Consider the following 24812-nt stretch of genomic DNA (forward strand, 5'->3'; position numbering starts at 1 on the left):
AGTTAGAGATTTGCAATTTATTACCTCTGTGACTTTGGACTTATATCTAGATCTTTAAGCCTCAGCTTTCCCATAAATGTTTATAAAAATATGTACTTCATAAGGTTGTGCAAAGTACTCTGTATGTGAAAGTACTCTGTAAATGAATATACCTACAGGATGGTAATGTTATTCATTTATTAGTAAGCAATTTCAGGTTTCTGGCACTGACATATTATTTTCAGATATCAACAACAGCATGTTTTACTATTTTTCAAAAATATCTGAACCTTTAATTAAATAAAAAGTTTCTTCGTTTTTTTAATAACTCTTCTCTAAATGCCACTTTTAATTCCAAAGTCTCTCTGCTCAACAGGAGAGGCCTCAGACCAGAAGTGGCATGGCTAGGAAAAAAGGAGGAAAGGAGAATGGGTATCACAAAAGCCACAACATGTCCTAACATCATCTAGAATATCTTTTTTTTTTTTTTCATGTTTATTTATTTTTGAGACAGAGAGAGACAGAGCATGAACTGGGGAGGAGCAGAGAGAGAGGGAGACACAGAATCTGAAACAGGCTCCAGGCTCTGAGCTGTCAGCACAGAGCCTGATGCGGGGCTCGAACTCACGGACCGTGAGATCATGACCTGAGCCGAAGTCGGACGCCCAAGACCAAGCCACCCAGGCGCCCCTCATCTAGAATATCTTTATGGAAAAATTAAAAACTTGAAAAAAGTGACTAACATTAGACGACTTCTTTCCAACTAAATTTTTTTCATTGTTTGTTTTCTTAGTGGAAGAAAAACAAAAGAGTCTTCAGAAAAGCGTGGTCATGTATTTTATTTTTATAAATACATAAAAGGTATACTTCCATGAATGATTGGTTGTACCAAGCTTTATATCACTAAAATATGATACACTAGGAGAAAAAACTCAAAGACTCTCACATTTACCAAAATAAAACCTCACACTGGTATCAAGAGAGACCTAGATGAATGATCTGCTCATATTCTTGAGTACTTGGAGATAGAGAGTATGTCTCTAGAAATATTTCTTTCCTTTAGGTCCTATCTCCGAATTAAATGACAGATGCCAGTAATCAGAGGGTTTCTTCAACAGTGTAAGGAAGCATCTCACAAAGGCATCACCAAGAGCACTTAGTGAGTTCTTGCCTATCAGACTACAGCTATGTTAAAGTACATGGAAAGCCAATATTATTTAGGTATATGGAAGATAACTTTATATCTTACAGGAACTCACTGAAAAATCTTCATTTTCCCCCTCCTCTACCATATAACAATCCAGTGAAGAAAGAAAGAAGAATCATGGGATTAAGTACTAAACTCAACTTCTAATCAAATCTGAGTACTTTCTTCCAGCATTAAGATTATTACAAATGATTTCGTGGTAAAAGTTATATAATCACTTTTTTTTTTAATTCAGAGTTTGCTAAATTCCATTTAAGAGTTTGCTCTCAAGCAACGTATTTTAAAAATAATTTTTAAAACATCTTTTAAAATACTGAGACACTGCAATTTTTTTTTTAATTTACATCCAGTTAGTTAGCATATAATGCAACAATGATTTCAGAAGAAGATTCTTAATCCCCCTTACCCATTTAGCCCAATCCCCTCCCACAACTCCTCCAGTAACCCTCTGTTTGTTCTCCATATGTAAGAGTCTCTTATGGTTTGTCCTCCTCCCTGTTTTTATATTATTTTTGCTTCCCTTCCCTTATGTTCATCTGTTTTGTATCTTAAAGTCCTCATATGAGTGAAGTCATCATATTTGTCTTTCTCTAATTTCGCTTAGCATAATACCCTCCAGTTCCATCCACGTAGTTGCAAATGGCAAGATTTCATTCTTTTTGATTGCTGAGTAATACTCCATCATATATATACATATATATATATATATATATATATATATATATATATATATATACATATATATATATACACACACACACACACACACACACACACCACATCTTCTTTATCCATTCATCCATCAATGGACATTTGGGCTCCTTCCATACTTTGGCCATTGTCAATAGTGTTGCTATAAACATTGGGGTACATGTGCCCCTTCGAAACAGCACACCTGTATCCCTTGGATAAATGCCTACTAGTGCAATTGCTGGGTCGTAGGGTAGTTCTATTTTTAATTTTTGAGGAACCTCCATACTGTTTTCCAGAGTGGCTGCACCAGTTTGCATCCCCACCAGCAGCAAGACACTGCAATTTAATCTACTTTCTGACAAAACTAGTGCTGAAGATCAGATTTTACTTTAGTTGATAGATCCACTGGCAGCTTACCTTCTATCTTTGCTTAGACTAAAGAAGGCTTGCTTGCTTGCTTTCTTCCTTTCTTTTTCATTTTTTTAATGTTTACTCATTTTTGAGAGAGAGGGAGAGAGAGAGAGAGACAGAGCACGGGCAGGGGAGGGGCAGAGAGAAAGGGAGACACAGAATCTGAAGCAGGCTCCAGGCTCTGAGCTGTCAGCACAGAGCCTGACATGGGGCTCGAACTCACAAACCAATAGATCATGACCTGAGCCAAAGTCAGACGCTAAACTGACTGAGCCATCCAGGTGCCTCAGGAAGGCTTTCTTAATCTACTGACATACTGAGCCCAATAATTCTTTGTTATCAGAGATGGTCCTGTGTATCACAAGATATTTAGCAGCATCCCTGGCCTCTACCCATTAGATCCCAGTAGCAAGCATTCTACCTACTCCCAGCCATGACAAGTAAAAATGTCTCCAGACATTGCTAAATGTCCTCTGAGAAACAAAATCACCCCAAGAATTGAGAACCACTACACTAATGGTACCCATAAGAAATAAGAGAGAAAAATCTTCAAATTCTGGGAATTAATAAATACCTACGGAATAAATTTAATTACTATAACACCACTAAGAAAATTAGTACCCTCTCACTCAAACTTGTGTAGAGAAAGATCCACAGAAATAAAATATTTACCTAGTGTCTTCCTTCATATAGCAAGGGGAAACTGAATAGACAAAACTATAAAATTATTCATAAAACTGTGGTGTTCTGGACTTTTCAAATGCACTGTGGTACAAAATTAATCTACTTACCTTTCTTCTCGTAATTTTCGCACTCGTTCAGCCCTCTCTCGTTTCTCTTGTTCTTCAAGAGCACGCTGTTCTGTTGTGTCTCTTTGGATGCGTTCATTTAAAGCATCAAAGTCTCTTGCAATGATATGTAGGAGCCAGTAAAGGCCTTTTTTAATGGACTTGTCAATTTTCTTTCCATAGCCCAAGACTGCTGAACAAGGTTCCTGAGAAACCGAAATTTATTTGACTTAAAGATTAAAACTAAGAGTTCTCCACAAAAATGTTTATAAACTATTAAGTGTAATTACTGGCAAATCAAAACTAATCCATTAATTAATTATATGAAGCATCTGTTTATTTAACTTATAAAACACACTTTTGCAATGATTACTAAACATTAGTACATATAATCTGATATATTTTGTGGATAATATCTGTAAGCTGTGAAAGACATTACAAGAAGTCGACAGTGCCAATTATAATTTTAAACAAACTCATTGGAAGACGAAACTGCACTGCCAGAAGAAAAATACCCCTACTTATTAAAAACAGCAGAAAGTTTTAATTCCTTATACCAGGGAATTTATAGCATTAAACATCTTTTAAGATTGACACCCTAATGGCCATCTTCTGAAACCAGAAGGAGTGACTAAATCTTCTGTCCACCTTTCTTAAGATTGTAGGATAATTCTCCTGATAAAATCTTCCAAACTCATGATAACCTCTCCTATGCTTACATTTTGTATTTATAGTAGAGCATGTTACAATTTTTTTTTTGTTTTTTTAACTTATTTTTGAGGTGGGGGGGAAAAGAGACTATGAGCAAGTGAGGGACGGGCAGAGAGAGGGGGACAGAGGATCTGAAATAGGCTCTGAGCTGATAGCAGAGCCCGATGTGGGCTCAAACTCAACAAACTGTGAGATCACAACCTGAGCTGAAGTCAGACACTTAACGGACTGAGCCACCCAGGCGCCCCTCTACAAAATTTATAGCATGACATGTTTGTGTAACTTAAAGTTCCTATCAGCAATATCTTAAACAAAAAGCAAATCTAAAGTCTTGGAGATCATGAAAGATAGTTTATGGAAGCAACAACCAAACAGAAAAACAAATGTTATAGTATTAAATAATATCAACAGAACAAGGAGAATGTGATTTCCTGGGTTAAAAAAAATTTTTTTTAAACACTAATAAATTATCTTGTTAGCTGCCTACCACCTAATTGCCTATCACCTCTACAAAAACATATCTCATAGGGCAAAAAATCACCAAAAACTTACTATTTGACATAGGCACTTGTGCTCATTGACCAATTTTTCCAGAGACAGGCATTCAATCACATCAGCTTCTCCTAAAGCCCCTTCCTTGTCTTGTTTATTTGCCAACCTAGAGAGACATAAATGAAGTAGTTTTATAGCAAATGTATAAGCATAAAGTCACTTAGAATTATTTTGATCATGTTCTTCTTAGTCTAAAGATTTAAGCCTACTGATTACAAAACATACTGGTTTTAGAGAGTATTGTAGTATCTATGTTATCATTTTCACTTTATTTATTACTGCTAAAATAAGTTTGTAAGATTTGGCCTATATAAAAGGAAATCAAGTAAACAAAAGTGTCAAGAAAATAAGCAATAGGTCAATAGGCCAACAACAAAACAAGCTATAAAGAGAAAAAGAAGTGGACTGCTAGTTTCCACAGCCCTCAGCAATCGGTTCCAGCTTTCACATTATGTCCTTACCTTTTTTTTAAATTTATTTTAACATTTATTTATTTTTGAAACAGAGAGAGACAGAGCATGAACAGGGGAGGGTCAGACAGAGAGGGAGACACAGAATCTGAAACAGGCTCCAGGCTCTGAGGTGTCAGCACAGAGCCCGACGTGGGGCTCGAACTCATGGACCGCGAGATCACGACCTGAGCTGAAGTCGGACGCTCAACCGACTGAGCCACCCAGGCGTCCCATGTCCTTATCTTCTTAAAATACAAACTGTATCATGTTTTCAAACACCCAGACATTCATTCTGAGCCTGTACTATTGGAGTTCATCTATATTTTCAGTGTGTGAATATGTCCACATAAATGTGCAACCTATTGGAGAGGTGGGGCCACTTTTTAAAATTTTTTTTAATGTTTTATTTTTACTTTTGAGAGACAGAGAGAGAGACAGAGAGAGACAGCGCGAGTGGGGGAGAGGCAGAGGGAGAAAGAGGCACAGAATCCAAAGCAGGCTCCAGGCTCTGAGCTGTCAGAACAGAGCCCGGTCGAGGGCACGAATCCATGAACCACGAGATCATGACTTGAGCAGAAGTCAGATGCTCAACCGACTGAGCCACCCAGGCACCCCAGGGCCACTTTTAATTTATTTGGCATAGTATTGGGCATAAAAAACATGACACTCAATCAGGAACATATTGAGGGAAAACAAAATGAAAAACTAAAATAAATTATTAAAAAATAGGAATTACTACAAAATAACACCGTTTGCCTATCAGATGGCAGAGGACAAAAGTTTAATAAAACACTGTCATGGTCAGGGTTTGACAGACATTTCAGAGCCAAATATGTTCTTTAACAAATATATAGAATAATAAATCTAATGAACCCTTATCACCTACCTTTAAAAATTATCAACATTATGCCATTCTTGCTCATCTACTATCTTTTACTTGCCCTGCCCAGTCAAGTTACTTCACCCAGCAATTTAAAAATTAAAAAACATTACCACAATACACTATCATGCCTAAAAAAAAATGAACATTCCTTGATATTTTTTATGTTATGTCCAAATTCAGATCCAAACAAGATACACATTACAATGTATTCATTTAAATCTTTCTGAATCAATATCATCTGCAGTCCCAACACACCCACACCTGCAACATTACCACCACCACCTCTTTTCCTCCCATGACATCTATTTGTAAAACAAAACAAGCCCTATTTCTATAGAATTTCCTGTGTTTAGTATGATTCGGCTGATACCCCCCTCATGAAGTCATTTTAACGTGCATTTCCTGTATCTGTAATTAGATACACATCGGTAGATGCTACATCTGTAGTTAGATGTACTGGTTGAAATTATGACAAGCATATTGCATAGATAGTGCTAATATGATACTTAGAAGGAATATTACATCTAGTTATACAACCTTTAGTGATATTATAATAGATCCGTGGATTCGTCTAGAGTCAGCTTGATTCATCCAAAATAAAGTTCCCAACTAACCTTTCTTTCATCTAATGATTTTAACAGGCATAATGACCTTTGCTTAATTTCATTATTTTACAAGAGCTTATCAAATCATGATTTTTCTAGTTCTATATTCCTGCTGAATTTACTAGCTGTTTTGTCTAAAGAATAAACTTTCATCAACTACTCGGTAATGCTTAAATACAATTCAGATGAAAGTCAACATAAATGTTTGATCCTTTGCTTCATTTCCTAGTTTTCCTAAGAGTGAATTGGTGCCTTATTAACCTCCAAAGGTAATCAAGTTGCTTTCTTTGGTTTGTGGAGGGATAGATATCATTATGAACTCATGGATTTTAGAGGTGCCTGGATGGCTCAGTCAGAAGAAGAGCATGTGACTCTTGATCTCAGGGTCCGGAGTTTGAGCCTACACGTTGGGGGTAGAGATTACTTAAATATCTTCAAACATACATGTATATGATAATGTGTTTTAGGTTATTTTAGTCAGTGTTCTTTTTTGAGGCTCAAAGTTACAGATTTTTGGTCATTGGGAGTCCTCTTTGAACTAGCTCCTGTGTTCTTTTGGCACAACTCCAGTAATCTTTGATAGCTTCTTTGCTTTCCCATAAGAAACTATATCCCAGGGGCGCCTGGGTGGCTCAGTCAGTTAAGCGGCCAACTTCAGCTCAGGTCATGATCTGACAGTTCATGAGTTCAAGCCCCACGTCAGGCTCTGTACTGACAGCGCAGAGCCTGGAGCCTGCTTCGGATTCTGTCTCCCTCTCTCTCTGCCCCTCTCCCGCTCATGCTGTGTCTCTCTCTCTCAAAAATGAATAAACTTAAAAAAAAAAAAGAAAGAAAGAAAGAAAGAAAGAAAGAAAGAAAGAAAGAAAGAAAGAAAGAAAGAAAGAAAGAAAGAAAGAAAGAAAAGAAACAATGTCCCAGACCTGAAATCGTCAGTTTCTCTAAGGTGCCCTGATTCCTTTCAGTAAGGAAGGAACTGGTATTTTAAAGACCACAATCTGGGGACTATGGGCATTTACTGCTATTGACTTGCCATTGCTTCTAGACCCTTTCAGTGGATAGAGCTAGGAAAAATTGGTTTAGAAAAAAATTAAATCATGAGCTCATAGTGATTTTTCCATTTTAAATCAAATATTAGTTTTTACTTAGCTTAATTTGTAGTTCTTTTTTCTTATACTTAAAAACTTCAGTTTGTAATCACACCGACATTAACAATTTATCATACAGTATAAAGAGTTTCAACACAACAATACCAATATTACTAAAAATACTTCCAAATGCAGGTTAAGATCTCATTGTGGTTATTTTTGTCTTTAACATATATCCCACAAAAGATGAATGAGTCAAAATTCTGGTTTTTAAAATTACTTGGAATAATGCTTCTCTGTGTGGCTATGCCAACATCTAGATATGTAGCCACGTTCATTTGTTTCAGGCTTCTTTTGCTTTTTACATACAGTTTTATTATTTTAAGATTTAATTTTTAAAACATTTATATGGTTCCAAATTCAAAACTGTAAAAACAAGGTACAATCAGAACTATTTTCCATCTCTGTCCCTGTCCCTCTCTCTATTCCTTCCATTCTCATCTAGGTAACTATTTTCATTAGTTTTTAGCTCATCCTCCCATTGCTTCTTTTTGAACATATAAACATATATATGGGGGAAATGGTATTTTAAAGTACACAATTTGGAGACTATGGAAATTCACCATTATTGATTGGTGGGGGGGGAGGAGTATTTGTGTGTATATCCACCTTTCCTTTTTGCCTCAAAAACTACTACACTATATACACTTTTGTGCACTAGCATGCTTTTTTTAATTGTAAATTCTACAACTACCCTGTAGTATAAAGAAATCTTTTTTATTACTATATTCTTTATTAATGAATAAAACGGTCATTATACAGATGTTCCATTTATTCAGCCAGGCCTACATGGAAGGGCTTTTGTGTTGTTTCCAGTGATTTGTTGTCACAAAGAGTGCTGTGAACAGTAAGTGTGTGATGGAGTTATTTCTTATTTTGGAAACATTCCAACGATATTATAGCAATTTCCCTCCTCTTACCCTCAAATCGTAACAACTCAAGCAGCAAAAAAGGGAGAGTAAGAAAATTCAGTAAGGTGAGAGAAATTTCATTTCTAATACTTCCTGTAAGTATTTCACTCCAGTGAAAATTAATTTTGAATTGTTATACTGTATATTATAAACAGTATCACATATTGCTGCACACCTTTAGGTTTTCTACACTGAAACTATTTTAAAGTGAAAATAGCAAGCATAAGTAAAAAGAAGAGTGAAGTGGAAGGTTTAAATATGAGCTCTTTTCTGGCTGGTATGGTTCTGAAATTCAATGATTTCATAGTTAAGTCCTTGGGATTTCCTAAAATAAAGTAGAATTCAATCATTTTAGAGCAAATGGAACAAAAAGGCTTCACCCCAAGCTTGTTTCCATTCCTATTTATTCCAAATTATGTAACATTTAGCAAGTTTTAATACCTAAAGAAAGCAAAGTAACATCTATTTAAAGACAAACCACCTTTTTCGTAATATCTTTTATGCATAATACAAGATCAAAATTACAGAGCCTGTGCCAAATGCTCTATGTAGGCAGTTTAACAAGGACTTCCTGTTACCGGCTAGCTCCAATGAAAATGATCTTCCTTTAATCTAAAGAATAGGCAGCTAACAGGCAAAACCGGATCCTCCAGGTGTGAAGCAAGCAATTTGTTCTTCTCATTTGATACTAACAGCAAAAGGACAACTCTACGTCTAACTTATTTGACTTCATTATTTGGCTTTCAATTACATTAACTAGATGAAAACCATACAGAAATTAGCCTGTGAACTATAAGACACAGGCTTAAATAATTTGATTGAAACGTTACAGATAATTCAGCTGTTCTCTCAAGGGCAGGACTCCAACACTGCAGGTGGAAAAGCAACAAAAAGAACAAGACAAAGGTAAATAAAACTACTTTTTTGTACTTTTCAATGCAAGACATCCATAGACTGAAATGTGTGACATTTAAAAATAGCTCAACAGATAATTAAAGTTACTGGTTTGCTTAGATTTCGACCAGGTAACTGATCTGTTCATTTATACTCCTATATCTTGAATAAGGTTTGGGTTTAGAGCTCTTTGAAATAAACCACTATAATAAAAATCAACTTTTTCTTTTAATTCCTTTAAAAAATAACTTCTCATTTTGGAAACACTAGAAAATCAGATCCTCTAAAAACAAACTTAAAATGCTTTCTTTTGTAGACTATAAATTAGTCACACTGTGCTTACTTTCAGAATACTTTTACATTTAATTGTGAAAAGATGCTTATGTCCATACACATATACACATTGACACACATGTATAATATTTTTAAAGTTAAGATAATTTCCTGTAAAATCTTAATTTCTTCATTGTTTCTGAAAATCTTTTAAATTGGAAGAAATTAGATAATAATTTTGTTGTAAAAGGACTACAGTAAAAATATCAAAGTACTCAGATTTTTAATGTTTCAGTATATTCTATATTCTATATTTTAATGTTTAAGTATATCCTAAGTACTTAAATTATAAAACTTAATATAAATATATTTGATTTGATGGTTTTAAAACTTAAGTCAGTACTATTTAAATGCAACATATATATAGGTAGTCTGATACATTCAGAATTAAGTAATCTATAGAAGCTTAACCAAAACCTATTTTATTTTTTGATATTTCTTCAAAGTTATTTTATAATTCCTACCATGTTAGATCTTAATAAATAGCCCATTTTCAATCAAAATAATAATGACTTTTATTAAATGTTTTAAGGGTGGACTTGAAAGTTGGCTATGATATATTTAGAACACATTATCTCCATGGCTATGTAGTTTTAAACTTAATATAAAAATCTTTTCATGTATGTACAGCTTAATAAGATAAGTGGGAGTTCAAAATTATACCAAAGTCTTAAATATTTAAACAAAAATGGTCTTACTGTTACATTACGCAAGGTAATTTAACAATTTATTTACAACAAATGAGGAGAATAAAAAAGTACTGAAAGACTGCATTATAAAAAATATGAGATAATTTAAACTCTGAGAAAATATATGCAATTTTCAATATTTCTTTTTAGTTTGCTTTACATATTTAAGCAGCCCAAGAGGTGAATTTTCCATGAACAGATGCTTTCACTTTGAATTAGGAAAATGTTACAAGTTGTCTTCACACATAAAAGCAAAAGAATACTCTATTTCATGTTGGATAAAAACTGGTTACATTTATTAAAATAGTGTGTATTTGGGGCGCCTGGGGTGGCTCAGTCGGTTGAGCGTCCGACTTCAGCTCAGGTCACGATCTCGCGGTCCGTGAGTTCGAGCCCCGCGTCGGGCTCTGGGTTGATGGCTCAGAGCCTGGAGCTTGCTTCCGATTCTGTGTCTCCCTCTCTCTCTGCCCCTCCCCCGTTCATGCTGTGTCTCTCTCTGTCTCAAAAATAAATAAACGTTAAAAAAAAAATTAAAAAAAAAAAATAGTGTGTATTTAATACAGTAACTGTAGAAAGAAATTTCTTACTAAAAAAAATCTATAAATCTGTAAATATCTGTCTCAAGGTATATGTTTCTTAAAGCATTAGGTAATTTTTACTCATATTTCTGTTTCTGAGAATGTTCCCTGTTTGTAATAGGGCGGAGAAAGTTTTACGTCATACAAAGTTTACTTTTCTATTTCCCAGAACAAATTGTCAAAGTTGATTACCATATTTATAAATTAGTCTTCTTTCTTTTTGCAAATATCCTATTTAAGCTCAAGATAAGTCAGTTATTAACAGTACAATTAAAAATTGTATAGCAACACAGTAAGCTAAACATACTGACAGAGGATTCATATTTGGATAGAAATCTTCCAACATTTAAAAAAATACATTTAAGGTACAGAAAGATTAAATACAATGGTAGTCTCATCAATTTCATGTAGCCTAAGCAATTACACATTTATGGCTTCATGAACTCTGTCTCTTCCAACTTTCAAATTCTAATATACTTATATGTCTCACTTTACTTAATATTCTAATTTATGAAGCTGTAAAATTAAGAGGTTAAATTGGAAATAGTTATGCATGTACTTATGAAAAGGTAACTACTAGGAAATACAATTTATATGTAACATGTAAGTGCAACTGAGTACCTCCTACATTAAGTCAATTTTGGGGCAGATTAAGAAGAATTTAAGGAACATTCTGAACTATGTTAACTCCGTAAAGATAATCACCTATGACTTTCAGTCAAGATATACAGATATCCCACCCTCTTGCTACAAACATATGGAAGTACGGGGTGCCTGGGTGGCTCAGTTGATTAAGGTTTCGACTCATGGTTTCAACTCACATGATTTGTGAGATGGAGCCCTACGTCAGGCTCCACACTGACAGCGCGGAGCCTGCTTGGGACTTCTCTCTCCCTCTCTCAAAATAAAACACATTAAAAAAAAAAAAATGTAGACATGTTTGATGTAGTCTTAAGGGAAAAAACACAAAATTTAAAATTGCATCATTACATTTGAAGTAAGAAAGGGAAATTTCCAGATGCTAGAATTGAAGAGGCAACACACAGCCAAAATGGAAAGCAGGAATTAAAGCTAACTCCATACAAATACTTTACCTTAGAGGCTGCAGTTTAGAATTTGTGCATAATAGGGGACTAAAACTGAGCTTCCTAAAGTGGTAAACTAGAAAAAAATAGAATATAGTTCATATACAGTTACAGGAAAATCTCTGTTGGATTTAATGTCAGGATTACAGTGGGAGGTGAGGTATCCACTGAGGCTATAAAAATCAGTAAGAAAAAAATCCAGACCCATATGTATATACCTGGGCTATAGAAAAATCACTAGAGAAAAATCAAGCCCATATTTATAGTACCTGGGCTAAGAAGGCAAACTCCAGAGGGCCCTAGTCATGCCAAAAACAAACAAACAAACAAAAAAAAAAAAAAAAATGGGTTAAGGATGTATCCATAATGCAGAGCACTCAGGACATCCTTGTATAATATAATCACCTACTACTGACAAAGGTCACAAAATACACCTGCCCACCACCAGAAGAAACAGTCTGTGGCCACAACAAAGGAATTTATTCCTAAGAAACCAGAAATAATCTAATAATTTAAGGTATCTTTAACATAAATACACTTTAAATTAAATGTTCAAAAGAAATATGCTGTCTCTCAAAAAAATAAAATAAAGCATTTAAAACAAGAAAAGAAAGAAAGGCATTGGATCTATAAATGAAGATCAACACAATATAAACTGTATCGCTGATTTTATATAAACATTATTTATTATAATATGCATGCCATGATACATAGCACTGAAAGGAAGTCTGTTTTTTCTTTAATATCAGTAACATATTTACACCTACAGAATAAAAGATGTGGAATATTTACTTGTTTTTTTCTGGAAAAATTATTAATATTAATGAATAGAAAATACTATCAATATATTTTGAAGGATTCCTTGAAGCATGTTTTATTCAAATATTAAAATGTGAAAAAAAAATATTAAAATGAGGTACACTAGGGAACTAATCTTTCAAGAACAGAAACCCAGGAAAAGACAACCTTAACAAGGGTGAGAGTCAAATGTCTTGGTTTCCAAAATCAGTGACAGTAAAATTTACTTTTCTAAAAGCACTTACAAAGGCATACTGTGTTACAATAGCAATCTGAAATATTCTATTCCTTAAAACATTTTTTCAAACTATGATGCTTGAGAAAAAGGCTTTTGATGGCACTGATCACTTATTGCTAATTAAAACAAACAAACAAACAAACAAACAAAACCATACCTATCCAGCCATAAAAATGTTAGAGGGGGTTGTTTCAGGAGTTGTTCTAAACCATGCCACCAAGGAGAAAGTTGGGGACATTGCGGTTCTTGAGAACTGTGAAATTTAAGCATTGCCAAAAACTACTTAGCCATAGATAAGCATTAAACAGGACTTAATTTTCATGAATATAAAAATCAGAATCTGTTTTGTTTTGGTCCCTACCACCCCCATCTCTCATCTGAGCCTCTAATACTCAGCCTTTTCTTTTTCCCATGTTATCAAGGATAAAAGTCAGTTTTTTCAAAAATAAAAGTGCAAAAAACAACATAACTATATAAAGCATAGTATGTACATTGTAGCGTAAGAATTCATAGTAACAGGTTAGTAGAAAACAGAAATCTGTGTACATATATAGAAATGAAGTATTACTTCTTATCTCTCTTATCTCAGCCTATGACTGTGAGCCTAAACAAAATATAACAATACCTATCTCTACCATGGTATCAAGGATAGGATTCAAAGATTCTTGGAGACTTTCTGTAACATAGGTATATGAGATAGAATTAAATCTTTTTCGTCTTCTAAACTGTAAAGTGCTTAATTTGGTCTAATTATACTACAGGTTATAATAAAGCTGCAAACAACATAATTATTTTAGCTCTGATATACTATATTACCTTCTGCAAGAACTTTATTTTTTAGTCTTTATAGTAATTATACTAATTTATTATAGTACTTATACTAAAAACACTATTTGATATAGATCAACTTCATTTAGAGCATATTTCACTAGGATAACCTATTTCTAGTCACTATAGAAATCAGAAAAGGAACAGATCTGCAATCAGGTAGTCTTGTATCTGAATGAGGTTCTGCCACTTTTTAGTTATGTGGCCTCTGGCAAGTCACTTTACCTTTCAGACACTAAGAAAGTTAGAGGAATAGCTAAGAAAGTTAACATCCAAATAAGGGGAATTTTAAAGAAAGTAATACAAAGAGGATGGAAAAGATGAAGTTTTTGAAAAATTAGGAACCTCCTTTCCCCCCCGAAAAAAATCCTAAATACATCAATTTTCCAGACTGAAAAATCATTCAACTTCCAGCAAATAAATGCAAAAAGATGTACCCCAAGTCATGTTATTGTGAAAATTCAGAACACTGAGATTAAAAAAGAAAAGGCCAAGACTTTTATGAAAGGAAGGGGAAAAAAACGATCCTATTTAAAATACCAGGAATTCTATGGCAGATTTCTTAAGGGCGACAAAGAATGTTAGATAAAAATGCAGCAAGGTTTTCAAAATTCTATGGAATATAATTTCCAAGTAAGAATTATATCCGCAGAAAATCTGTCATTCCGGTATTAAGGATAGAATAAAAATGTTTTCAGAAATATAAGTGATCACCACATTTATGTTTTAAAAGGAAACTATGGTATGCCCCCAAATCAAGGGAATAAACCAAGAATAGAGATGAGGAACTAGGGATCAGGAGGAGATAATACACAAGAAAAGAGAAAAATATCCAAACATAGCAGCTGTGTGGTAAATCAGGTCATACTAGAGGGTTTCGAGAAAGAAGCCTCAGAAGATGGAATAACAACATGAAATAAAAGAAAAAGAATACCTACTATATTTGAATATATTAAGAGGGTATTTTCAGTTCAAGTCAAGAGTTTAGAGTGAAGTAGTAATGCACATGTACAAAATTAAGCAACTAAAAACCTGAGGTAATTAGTATTTTCAAGAGAAATTTAAAAGTTACATGGTTCTTGATCTGAGTAGTGGTTACATGGATGTGTTCACTTTGTGAAAAATCATCAAACTATACATTTTTATTTGGGACACTTTCTGTATATGTGCAAATACTTCAACAAAAAGCTTTCTTAAAGTGAAAATACACATTTCCTAGCCTTATCCACTGAAAAGGCCTAGAAACAATGAAAAAAATTATCTGAGAAAGAAAATATAGCCATACTACCTTTTGTGACTCTGGTATATGTAATATTTGGGTAGTCAGAATAATGTAAACACAGAATACTAACCAAAAATTGTGATATAACTATACTGAGAGGGAAAAATTGAGGGAAGACTGGGGGTATAATGTGGTTAAACCACATCTTTCATAGCAGAGATACAATAGAATATTTAAAACTGAAAAAGCGGAAACACCTATGGAAGCAAATTACCTAGAAACAGAGAGTTTAAAAGTAACATACAGCTAAGGGGCTGGAAACAACTGCCTTTGGGAATGGGAAAATAGAAATGAGGCGTGGTGGGGCAGGCAAGGGTTGGTTGTATATCTTTATAAGCTTTGAAGTGATTTGACTTCTTAAACTGTCTATGTGTGCTAATTTGAGGAGAAAAAAAAAATCATATTTTAAAAGCCAATTTAAAAAAGACAAAGTTTTGGGGATGCAAGCTGGTGCAGCCACTCTGGAAAACAGTATGGAGGTTCCTCAAAAAACTAAAAACAGAAGTACCCTACAACCCAGCAATTGCACTACTAGGCATTTATCCAAAGGATACAGATATGCTGTTTCGAAGGGGCACATGCACCCCAATGTTTATAGCAGCGCTATTGACAATAGCTAAACTATGGAAAGAGCCCAAATGTCCATCGATGGATGAATGGATAAAGAAGATGTGGTGTGTGTATATATATATATAATGTATATAATATTTATATTACATATATATATAATGGAGTATTACTCAGCAATCAAAAAGAATGAAATCTTGCCATTTGCAACTACGTGGATGGAACTGGAGGGTATTATGCGAAGTGAAATTAGTCAGTCAGAGAAAGACAAAAATCCTATGACTTCACTCATATGAGGACTTTAAGAGACAAAACAGATGAACATAAGGGAAGGGAAACACAAATAATATAAAAACAGGGAGAGGGCAAAGCATAAGAGACTCATAAATATGGAGAACAAACAGAGGGTTACTGGAGGGTTGTGTGTGTGTGGGGGGGGGGGCTAAATGGGTAAGGGCAACTAAGGAATCTATTCCTGAAATCATCGTTGCACTATATGCTAACTAATTTGGATGCAAATTAAAAGAAATAAAATTAAAAAATAAAAGAAGGAAATTCTACATTTGCAACAACATGGATGAAACTGGAGGACATTATGCTAAGTTAAATAAGCCAAACAGAGAAAGACAAATGTTGTATTGTATCACTTACATGTGGAATCTTAAAAAAAAAAAAAAAAAATTTGATTTCATAGAAACAGAATAGAAATAGAATGGTGGCTGGGGAAAGACTGAAAAGAGCAGAGATAGGTCAAAGAGTACACACTTTCAATTTGAAGAAAAATAGGTTCTGAGGATATAAAGTACAGCATGGGGACTGTGGTTAATAATATGGTGTATATATTTGAAAGTTGCTCAGAGTACATCATAAGTATTCTAACCATACATGCAAAAAAAAAGGCTAATTATGTGAAGTGAAGGATGTATTCATTATATTGAAACTGGTAATCATTCCACAATGTATATGAAGTCATCACACTGAACACTTTAAAAATATACAATTATATTTGTCAATTATTCCTCAATAAAGTTGAGGGGGAGATTGGAAGAAAAGCAGTGTAAAATAAAGAAATTACCTCAGCCAAAAAAAATAAAAAATAAAAAAAGACAAAGTTTACAAGCAACCTGACATCCTAAGCACTAAGGGGAGGGGTTTATTGTCAGCATCAATAAGGTAATACCAGAGAGAGCATATAGATAAGGAAGTAATAAATAATGCTAAACCAAACAAAGAACAGTAGGGAGCTATTCAAGACACATCATTAAGCTGACTTTTTAGCATCAACCTCCCTCTACACCAGAAAGAGGGTGAGTCTTTACCAGAAGTATATAGTAAATTATGGGTGGTAATTCTGCTTTCACAAAGTTGCCACATGAGAAAAAGTTTCTACGATCACTTCCCAATGTTTTTGAGTGTTTTTAAATATCTTCACCAGCATGATCATCAGACATTTAATAAAATACTGAATACAAAAGAGCATATAGATGATCCCAGCTTTATGTAATATATATATATATATATTCTGGGAAATTTATATTATAGATCTCACACTGGAAGAAGCACTAGCCTAGAAGCCAGGAAATCTTGCATTATTTAACCAGTACTACCATTAACAAGCTCTGGGTAAGACATTTAACTTTTCTGATTCTCAACTTTCCCATAAGAAAAATGTGGAAATTGATTAGCTAACTTATAAGGCTTCTTTCTGGAATCCCATTCATTGCGTTGGCACCCCATTTCCTACAGCCTGGGTACTATCCCATGGCTCTTCATCTTCTCAACAGTAGGTCTCATAGTTCAAATACCACCTTAGAGAAGATTTGCTTAATTGATCCATCAAGATCTAAAATTGTCTCATTTATTTGTTTAATTGTATATTGCCCATCTCCCCTCAGAGAGTAAATTATTCCAGGACAGGTACTATTAAATAAATACTACAGTATTTAAAACTTTGCATATAGTAAGCCTCAATAATTATTTGACAGAATGTCAGTCCTTTAAAACCAAAGGAATATTATTAGGACACTGGTTTAACTTTTCGTGCAATGCAGGCCTCATTTCCACATCATCAACTGGGTCATCAATCAAGAATCTTGAACATCTCCAGTGACAACAAGCCTATTAACTCATGAAGCAGTTCATTCTATCTTGGGACAACTCTACTCATTTGAAAAGTCTTCTTTACACTAAATCAAACCTCTCTCCATGTAATTTCCACTCATGTCTCTTGGATTAATGCCAAGTTAAGTCTGGTCCCTCTTATACATACAGACCTACACATTTCAGAAAACAGTTGTAGATACTCCCTACATCTCTGTTGCAGGAAAAGTATTTCCATTCTTTTCAGTGATTCTCCTTGTATTATGTCCCTGAGATTGTCTTCCAATCTCAACCTTCCCGTGATAGTATGGAAATTCCCAATTTTTGAATTCTTATCTCAAAACATCAGAACTTAACACAGTCCTTCTCTCATTTGCTTTGACTAACATAAAGTCAGTGGAACAAATATCTTTCTTAGTCAATCTAGACATGACAATATTATTCATGAAAGCATAATGATTATTCTGATATAAAGCTCATAATCAACTAAAACCTGCAGTTATTTTGATCAGCACTGCATGAAGATAGGATCTTCCATTTTATAGATGTAAAGATGCTTTCTAAACAATTAGTTGCAATATTTTATATCTGTCCTGGTTAAACATAATTTTGTTCCTTTTAGTAGAGTGTTCTATGCTATTTTAATCTTTGAATCCCAACTCTGTACTTGAAGATCTCTCCAAATTATGTGTCATCAACATATTTGATAAGTATGCCTTCTGTGACAACACCCAAATCACTGATAAAAATATTTGCATAAGCAATATCAAACACTTACATCCCATAGCATAACAGCATAACATTAGCAATACTGGCTGATTTTTCTCTGGCTTATACTGATATTATGTGTGGTTCAACACACTATTTGTAACTCCCCAACAGCTTCTTATCTGCAAAAATATCATGAAAGGCATTATTAAATGCCCTTCTTAAGTCAAGATGTTCTATGAAAATAAAGTATTTTATTAACATAGACTGTCTTTTTAAATATATTTTTGTTTTTATCTAAATTCCAGTGAGATAACATATATACACATACACACACACACGTCCGTAATTTGGAAGTAAATAATACTGCTATAAACATAGGGGTACATGTATTCCTTTGAATTATTACTTTTGTATCCTTTGGGTAAATATCTAGTAATGCAATTGCTAGATCATAGGGTAGTTCTATTTTTAACTTTTTGAGGAAACTCCATACTGTTTTCCAGAGAATACATCAGTTTGCATTCCCCTTACTCATTTCATTTTATATATATGCCTAACAATGAGTGTATATATATTACATATACATAAATCAATATATGTACATATAAATTATATATGTATATACATACATGTGTATAGACCTAAACACATATATATGTATATATAAATTATATACATATATATGTGTGTGCATGTATGTGTGTATGTGTATATATAATGTACACCAAATTTAATCCTGTGGATAACTACCAACACAGGATGTGATGTCAACCCTATCAGCACCCCAAAATAGCATTTTATATATTGTCATTTCTGAAAAAATAGCGCTTAATATGAATTGGTAGAAATTTTGTTCTAAGTCTGGATATCTTTGCAAAGGAATGCTAAGAATAAGGAGTCAGCATAATCAAACCAAGCATATGTGGATATAATGGATATGTATGTATATACATACATATATATACATACACACATATATGTGTGTATATAATGGATAAAAAAACAGTGCTATGTCAAATGTGTTAATCAATCTAGAAGCATCAGAAATTAAAAAAAAAAAAAAATCCAATATTATCTATATTGCTTCCATCTTTCCTATGGAATCTGCCCTGTCACTAAAATGCATATTTAGCAAATGAGTTTAACATTACATAGACCAAATTAATTAGGAACAATATCTTTAGTAATAAGGGCATTTTCAAAGTGCCCTTTTACTCCTAAAAGTTGAAGATATGGTCAAATCTTCCATTTTAAGATATATCCTCTAGATGCACAAAAATCTATGAAATGGCAGAATCATGAGATGAGACTGAACTACTTATTTGGGGCAACTGTATCTCTATCACTGCTTTCTCAGCTATTTCACCCAACCGAACAGGACTCATAGTAGGCCCACAGGGTATGCAGTAACTTATAAATTATTTTACATTACTTTTCCTATTCAGTTATCTTTATGAGGAAATACTTAACTGATTTTTCTAATTTTTCAAACTCTTTTCAGAAAACTAGGAGGATTTTTCCTGGGAGACACACATTAGCTATGTGAAGCCAACCGTTACTGAGAGAAAATGCCAAACTTTTCTTTGTTCAACACAATCATTTTTGCTTCTTAAAAGGAAACGGAAGATGAAAGACCGACTTCAAGAACTAAAGCAACGAACAAAAGAAATCGAACTCTCCAGAGACAGGCATGTGTTGACTACAGAAGCAGAAGAACAAGGGCTGTTTTTGCAGCAAGCTGTTATTTATGAAAGAGAGCCGGTAGCTGAGAGACACTTACATGAGATCCAAAAACTACAGGAGAGTATTAACAATTTGACAGATGATGTTCAAAAATTTGGGCAGCAACAGAGAAGTCTGGTGGCTTCAATGAGAAGGTTTAGTCTACTTAAGAGAGAGTCTAGCATTACAAAGGAGATAAAAATACAAGCAGAACACATTAACAGAGGTTTGGATGATTTAGTAAAAGAAGTTAAGAAGTCAGAGGCTGAAAATGGTCCATCAGCAGTGGTGACAAGGATACTTAAATCTCAGCATGCTGCGATGTTCCGCCAATTTCAGCAAACAATGTTTGCATACAATGACACATTAGCAGCAAAGCAGGAGAAGTGCAAGACATTTATTTTCCGTCAGCTTGAAGTTGCTGGAAAAGAAGTGCCTGAAGAAGAAGTAAATGATATGCTTTATCAAGGCAAATGGGAAGTTTTTAATGAAAGCTTACTTACAGAAATCACTATCACTAAAGCACAACTCTCAGAGATAGAACAAAGACACAAGGAACTTGTTAATTTGGAGAACCAAATAAAAGATTTAAGGGACCTTTTCATTCAGATATCTCTTTTAGTAGAGGAACAAGGAGAAAGCATCAACAATATCGAAATGATAGTGAATGGTACAAAAGAATATGTTAACACTACTAAAGAGAAATTTGGACTTGCTGTAAAATACAAAAAAAGAAATCCTTGTAAGGTATTGTGTTGTTGGTGTTGCCCGTGCTGTGGCTCAAAATAAAGAAGCTATTTTAGACATTTTTTCCAGTTGTAGAATGAAGGATGTCCCATATTTCAGCATCTTTCTTCATTTTACAGATCCATTCACATACCTTTCATCATTATTAAGTCATAATTTTCCTCTTCAGCCCTTATCTGCTAGACCAACAGAAACTTCTTCAGTCAGGGACAAAGCAAGTCATTTATTAAACCAAAAACAGTATAGCTAGTTAACTTTAAACTCACAAGTTAACTACTAAAAATGAGATCAATGATCTTATGTTTCCATTCAGGTACCAAGCTCATAATACAAAATATTATGTATTTTGTAACTTTTAATGCCTTAACAAGATGAATGTAAGTGACAACTGCTTAACCAATGAGTGGAGGACAAGGATGCAGGTATAGAAAACCACCAGAAGGGTAATGCAGCAATCCCAGTAAGAGATGGTGGAAGCCTGGACTAGGATGGGAATGGAGGTGGTGGTGGGGGTAGCATTACTAACACTCAAGGTTAATAAAGTGTGTTATGTCTCAGCATTGTTCTAATAATTTTACAGTTTTGCCCGCAAAAACACTAGGTACAGTGAGGTTAAGTAACCTGTCCCAGGTCACAGAAACTGTGAGAATCAGAATTTGAACCCAGGCTGTCTGATTCCAAAACAAATTCTTAACTACTAGGTACTATATAAGTGGCGATGAAAAAAAAATGAGACTAACTTGTGATAGATTTCAAAGCTAGAATCTACAGGAGACTGATTGGATGATCTCGTGACCCTGGGATCATGACCTGAACCAAAATCAAGAGTCACAGGCTCAACCTATTGGGCCACCTAAGTGCCCCAGAGGTGGGTGATTTTAGAATGAAGTTACCTAAAAAGTTTGTAGATCCAAAAAAATCAAATACCCAGAGAAGAGCCTGAGTTATTCCAAAATTTCCACCTAAAGTGGAAGAGTTAATAAAGGAGATTGAGAAGAAACTATTAATGAAGTATAAGGAAAACCAAAAAAGTGTGCTACAATGCAGAGTGTTAAAAGGACAAAGTTTAGGAAGAAGTCAACCTGAAGTAAAATAAGAACAGCAAACTGACAATGGATTTGGCAAAGTGAAGACAAATCGCTGACTCGAACATGAGCCATTTCAAGGATTTGTAGGGATAGAAGCACAAGAGAAGTACGTTGAAGAAAGAATGCGACATGAAGTATAGCAGCCACTACGAAGTATACTTCCCAGCTATGTGAATAGAGGACTGTGAAAAGGAATGAACTGCTTGAGAAGAATGCAGGGTCAAAAGATTCCTAACGCTTAAAGTTAAGAAGTCCAAGAGCACATCCTGCTAATGGGAACGATCCACACTGGCAAACTCTTGATATAAGAAATGGAAGGGATTATATGCAAAAGTAGAAAGGATTGGGATCTATAGTACAAATGGAGAAGGTGGCCTTGGATAGGAGCAGAAGCACTTTTTCCATATTATAGTCTCGAGAAAAGGCAATATTTAGGAATAAAAGCAGATAGTTGAACAAATTTGGTGGTCCTAAATGAAAGAATTCTTACATAAGTTTCTACTTCCTTAAAGAACTAGGAGGCAAAATTATTAGTTGAAAGCACAGTGGTGTTGATGGATAACAGAAATATACATATACATAACCTCCTAACGCTATAAAATAAATTTTAAATTATAAAATACAAAGAAATTGAAGAGCTTTCTGCTGTGTCAATTATCAAGTATTACCAGAGAAAAAGATGTTTCATCTATGTCAGCTCCTAATGTTTAAAGAACTTTATAAAAAAGATAAATTTAAAACCAATGACAAACTCTCCACCTAATCAGGTGGTGATAAATTTCTTCTGCCCCTTCTGAAGTTGCACTATATCCTTTTATCTATGACATTACTGATACTGGTTTATAATTGTTCCCAAATTGTTTATCATGGAAACTGAGAGCATTAAGTATTATTTAATATTCACTAGCATAATTATGTCCAAAAGCATTTGTAAAACTGTAGTGTTCTATTAGTATTTATATCTGCACATAGTGCTTTTACATAAAGACTTAACACAGAAAGATTCATGGCAAAGCAATATATCACATATAATTTTCACTGTTATATTTTAAAACTAATTAGAATCACCCTGGGAGGACTGGATGGCTCAATCAGTGGTGCAGTGAAGCGTGACTCTTGATCTTGGGGTTGTGAGTTCACGCCCCATGTTGGGTGTAGAGAAGGGCACCTTGGGTAGCTCAGTTGGGTAAGCATCCGACTCTTGATTTCAGCTCAGGTCATGATCTCATGGTTTGTGAGATCAAGACCTGTGTCGGGCTCTGTCTGCACTGACAGCACAGAGCCTGTTTGGGAATCTCTCTCTCTCTCCTCTGCCTCTCTCCCCAGCTCATATGTACGAGAGAGTGTGTGCTCTCTCAAAAAGTAAATAAATAAACAAAATAAAGTAAAATCTTAAAAAAAAAAAATCACCTAACCTAAGCAACAAAAACAACAGAATACTTAATTAGTTGCTTAACATATTTTATATGTTATCCACACACTTACTAGGCACTTAAAGTATTTTTTTCCCTTAAAATGATTACCTTAAAGGGAAAAACTTACTAAGCATTAGAGGGACAATATTAGAAAATCTACTGGTAAAATTACTATGAGCACCTGGGCTCATGTTCTCACCTACTAAACTATGTCATTTTCTGTAATCAAAAGCTTCATGTAGCCTGAATTCATATAATGAGACATTTTAAAAGCTCTCCTAATTCATCTCCATCCAGACACAGCATATCATCAACAATAACTATTCATATCCATCATCAATCACACTTGCAAAGCCACTAGTAAAGCACTGCACTAGCTGCTTTAAATACATGATCTGAAATTCTCATGACAACACACTTACTAAAATCCTTATTCACAAGTGTAGACACGGAAACTCAGAGCAAGTAACCTCCCCTAGGCCTGTCTGACTTCAAAGTCAGTGGTTACAACTTGCAGCTGTAAAATAAATAAGTCATGGGAAGGAAAAGTACAGCATGGGAATACAGTTGATGATGTAGTAAGTGTATGGGGACAGGCGGTAACTACACTTACCACGGTGAGCATTTTGTAACGTATACACAATTGCTGAATCACTATGTTGTACACCTGGAACTAGTATTACATGTCAACTATGTTTCAACTAAAAAAGAAATTGGAGGTTATGTTGATTCCAGTGCTATTCATAGTACTGCAAAAGTTACTCACTTTTTTCTATTGGAAAGGTCTTCATCTGTTCAGAGTATCTAATTTTAGTTTTTTAAAAATTAAGTTATAAATTGTAAAAGCAAGAGTCTACAGGGGTACATGAGGGTAGATAATATATTTCATACCTTAATCAGAGTACAGATTAATCTCTATTGTACCTAGGGGAGTAAAAGGAACACTTTCTAAGTAAATAAACAGGTTAACATGATTACAGGGCAAAAAGTTTGAATAGCATCTATTTTTAATCTCTTCAGTCACTTTTACTTTTCTACTGAAATGGTTCACATGATTATATACAGCTGGATACAAAAAACAGAATTACAATATTTTACATCTACTTTTTTTTTTTTTAATTTTTTTTTTTTCAACGTTTTTTATTTATTTTTGGGACAGAGAGAGACAGAGCATGAACGGGGGAGGGGCAGAGAGAGAGGGAGACACAGAATCGGAAGCAGGCTCCAGGCTCTGAGCCATCGGCCCAGAGCCTGACGCGGGGCTCGAACTCACGGACCGCGAGATCGTGACCTGGCTGAAGTCGGACGCTTAACCGACTGCGCCACCCAGGCGCCCCTACATCTACTTTTAATACAAGAGGTATTTAACCACTAAGTCCAAAGAAGTAAAGTGACTTGCC

General features: G+C 34.4%; 2 protein-coding genes across 6 annotated transcripts in view; one reads left to right on the forward strand and one right to left on the reverse strand.

Annotated features, from left to right (window-relative positions):
• The window catches only part of ARL13B (ADP ribosylation factor like GTPase 13B), a 69619-nt gene that overhangs the window by 19831 nt on the left and 24976 nt on the right, over nucleotides 1-24812 (reverse strand). For all 4 annotated transcript variants that reach the window (XM_058731678.1, XM_058731676.1, XM_058731679.1 and 1 more), the window contains 2 exons: nucleotides 4342-4447; nucleotides 3082-3284 (listed from right to left, as the gene is read on the reverse strand). In XM_058731678.1, coding sequence (XP_058587661.1) covers nucleotides 3082-3284; nucleotides 4342-4447 — 309 coding nt within the window. The remainder of the gene's footprint in view (nucleotides 1-3081; nucleotides 3285-4341; nucleotides 4448-24812) is intronic.
• Nucleotides 9011-20972, forward strand: STX19 (syntaxin 19). Of its 2 annotated transcripts, none has more exons than XM_058731680.1 (2): nucleotides 9011-9243; nucleotides 19942-20972. In XM_058731680.1, the coding sequence occupies exon 2, from the start codon at nucleotides 20067-20069 to the stop codon at nucleotides 20949-20951; it is 885 nt and encodes a 294-aa protein (XP_058587663.1). In that variant the 5' UTR covers nucleotides 9011-9243; nucleotides 19942-20066; the 3' UTR covers nucleotides 20952-20972. The 2 variants fall into 2 exon arrangements, with proteins under 2 accessions (XP_058587663.1, XP_058587664.1); XM_058731681.1 differs by having other exon boundaries at nucleotides 20057-20972.

Source organism: Neofelis nebulosa, chromosome 5 (assembly GCF_028018385.1).
Source record: "Neofelis nebulosa isolate mNeoNeb1 chromosome 5, mNeoNeb1.pri, whole genome shotgun sequence".
Lineage (NCBI taxonomy): Eukaryota > Metazoa > Chordata > Mammalia > Carnivora > Felidae > Neofelis > Neofelis nebulosa.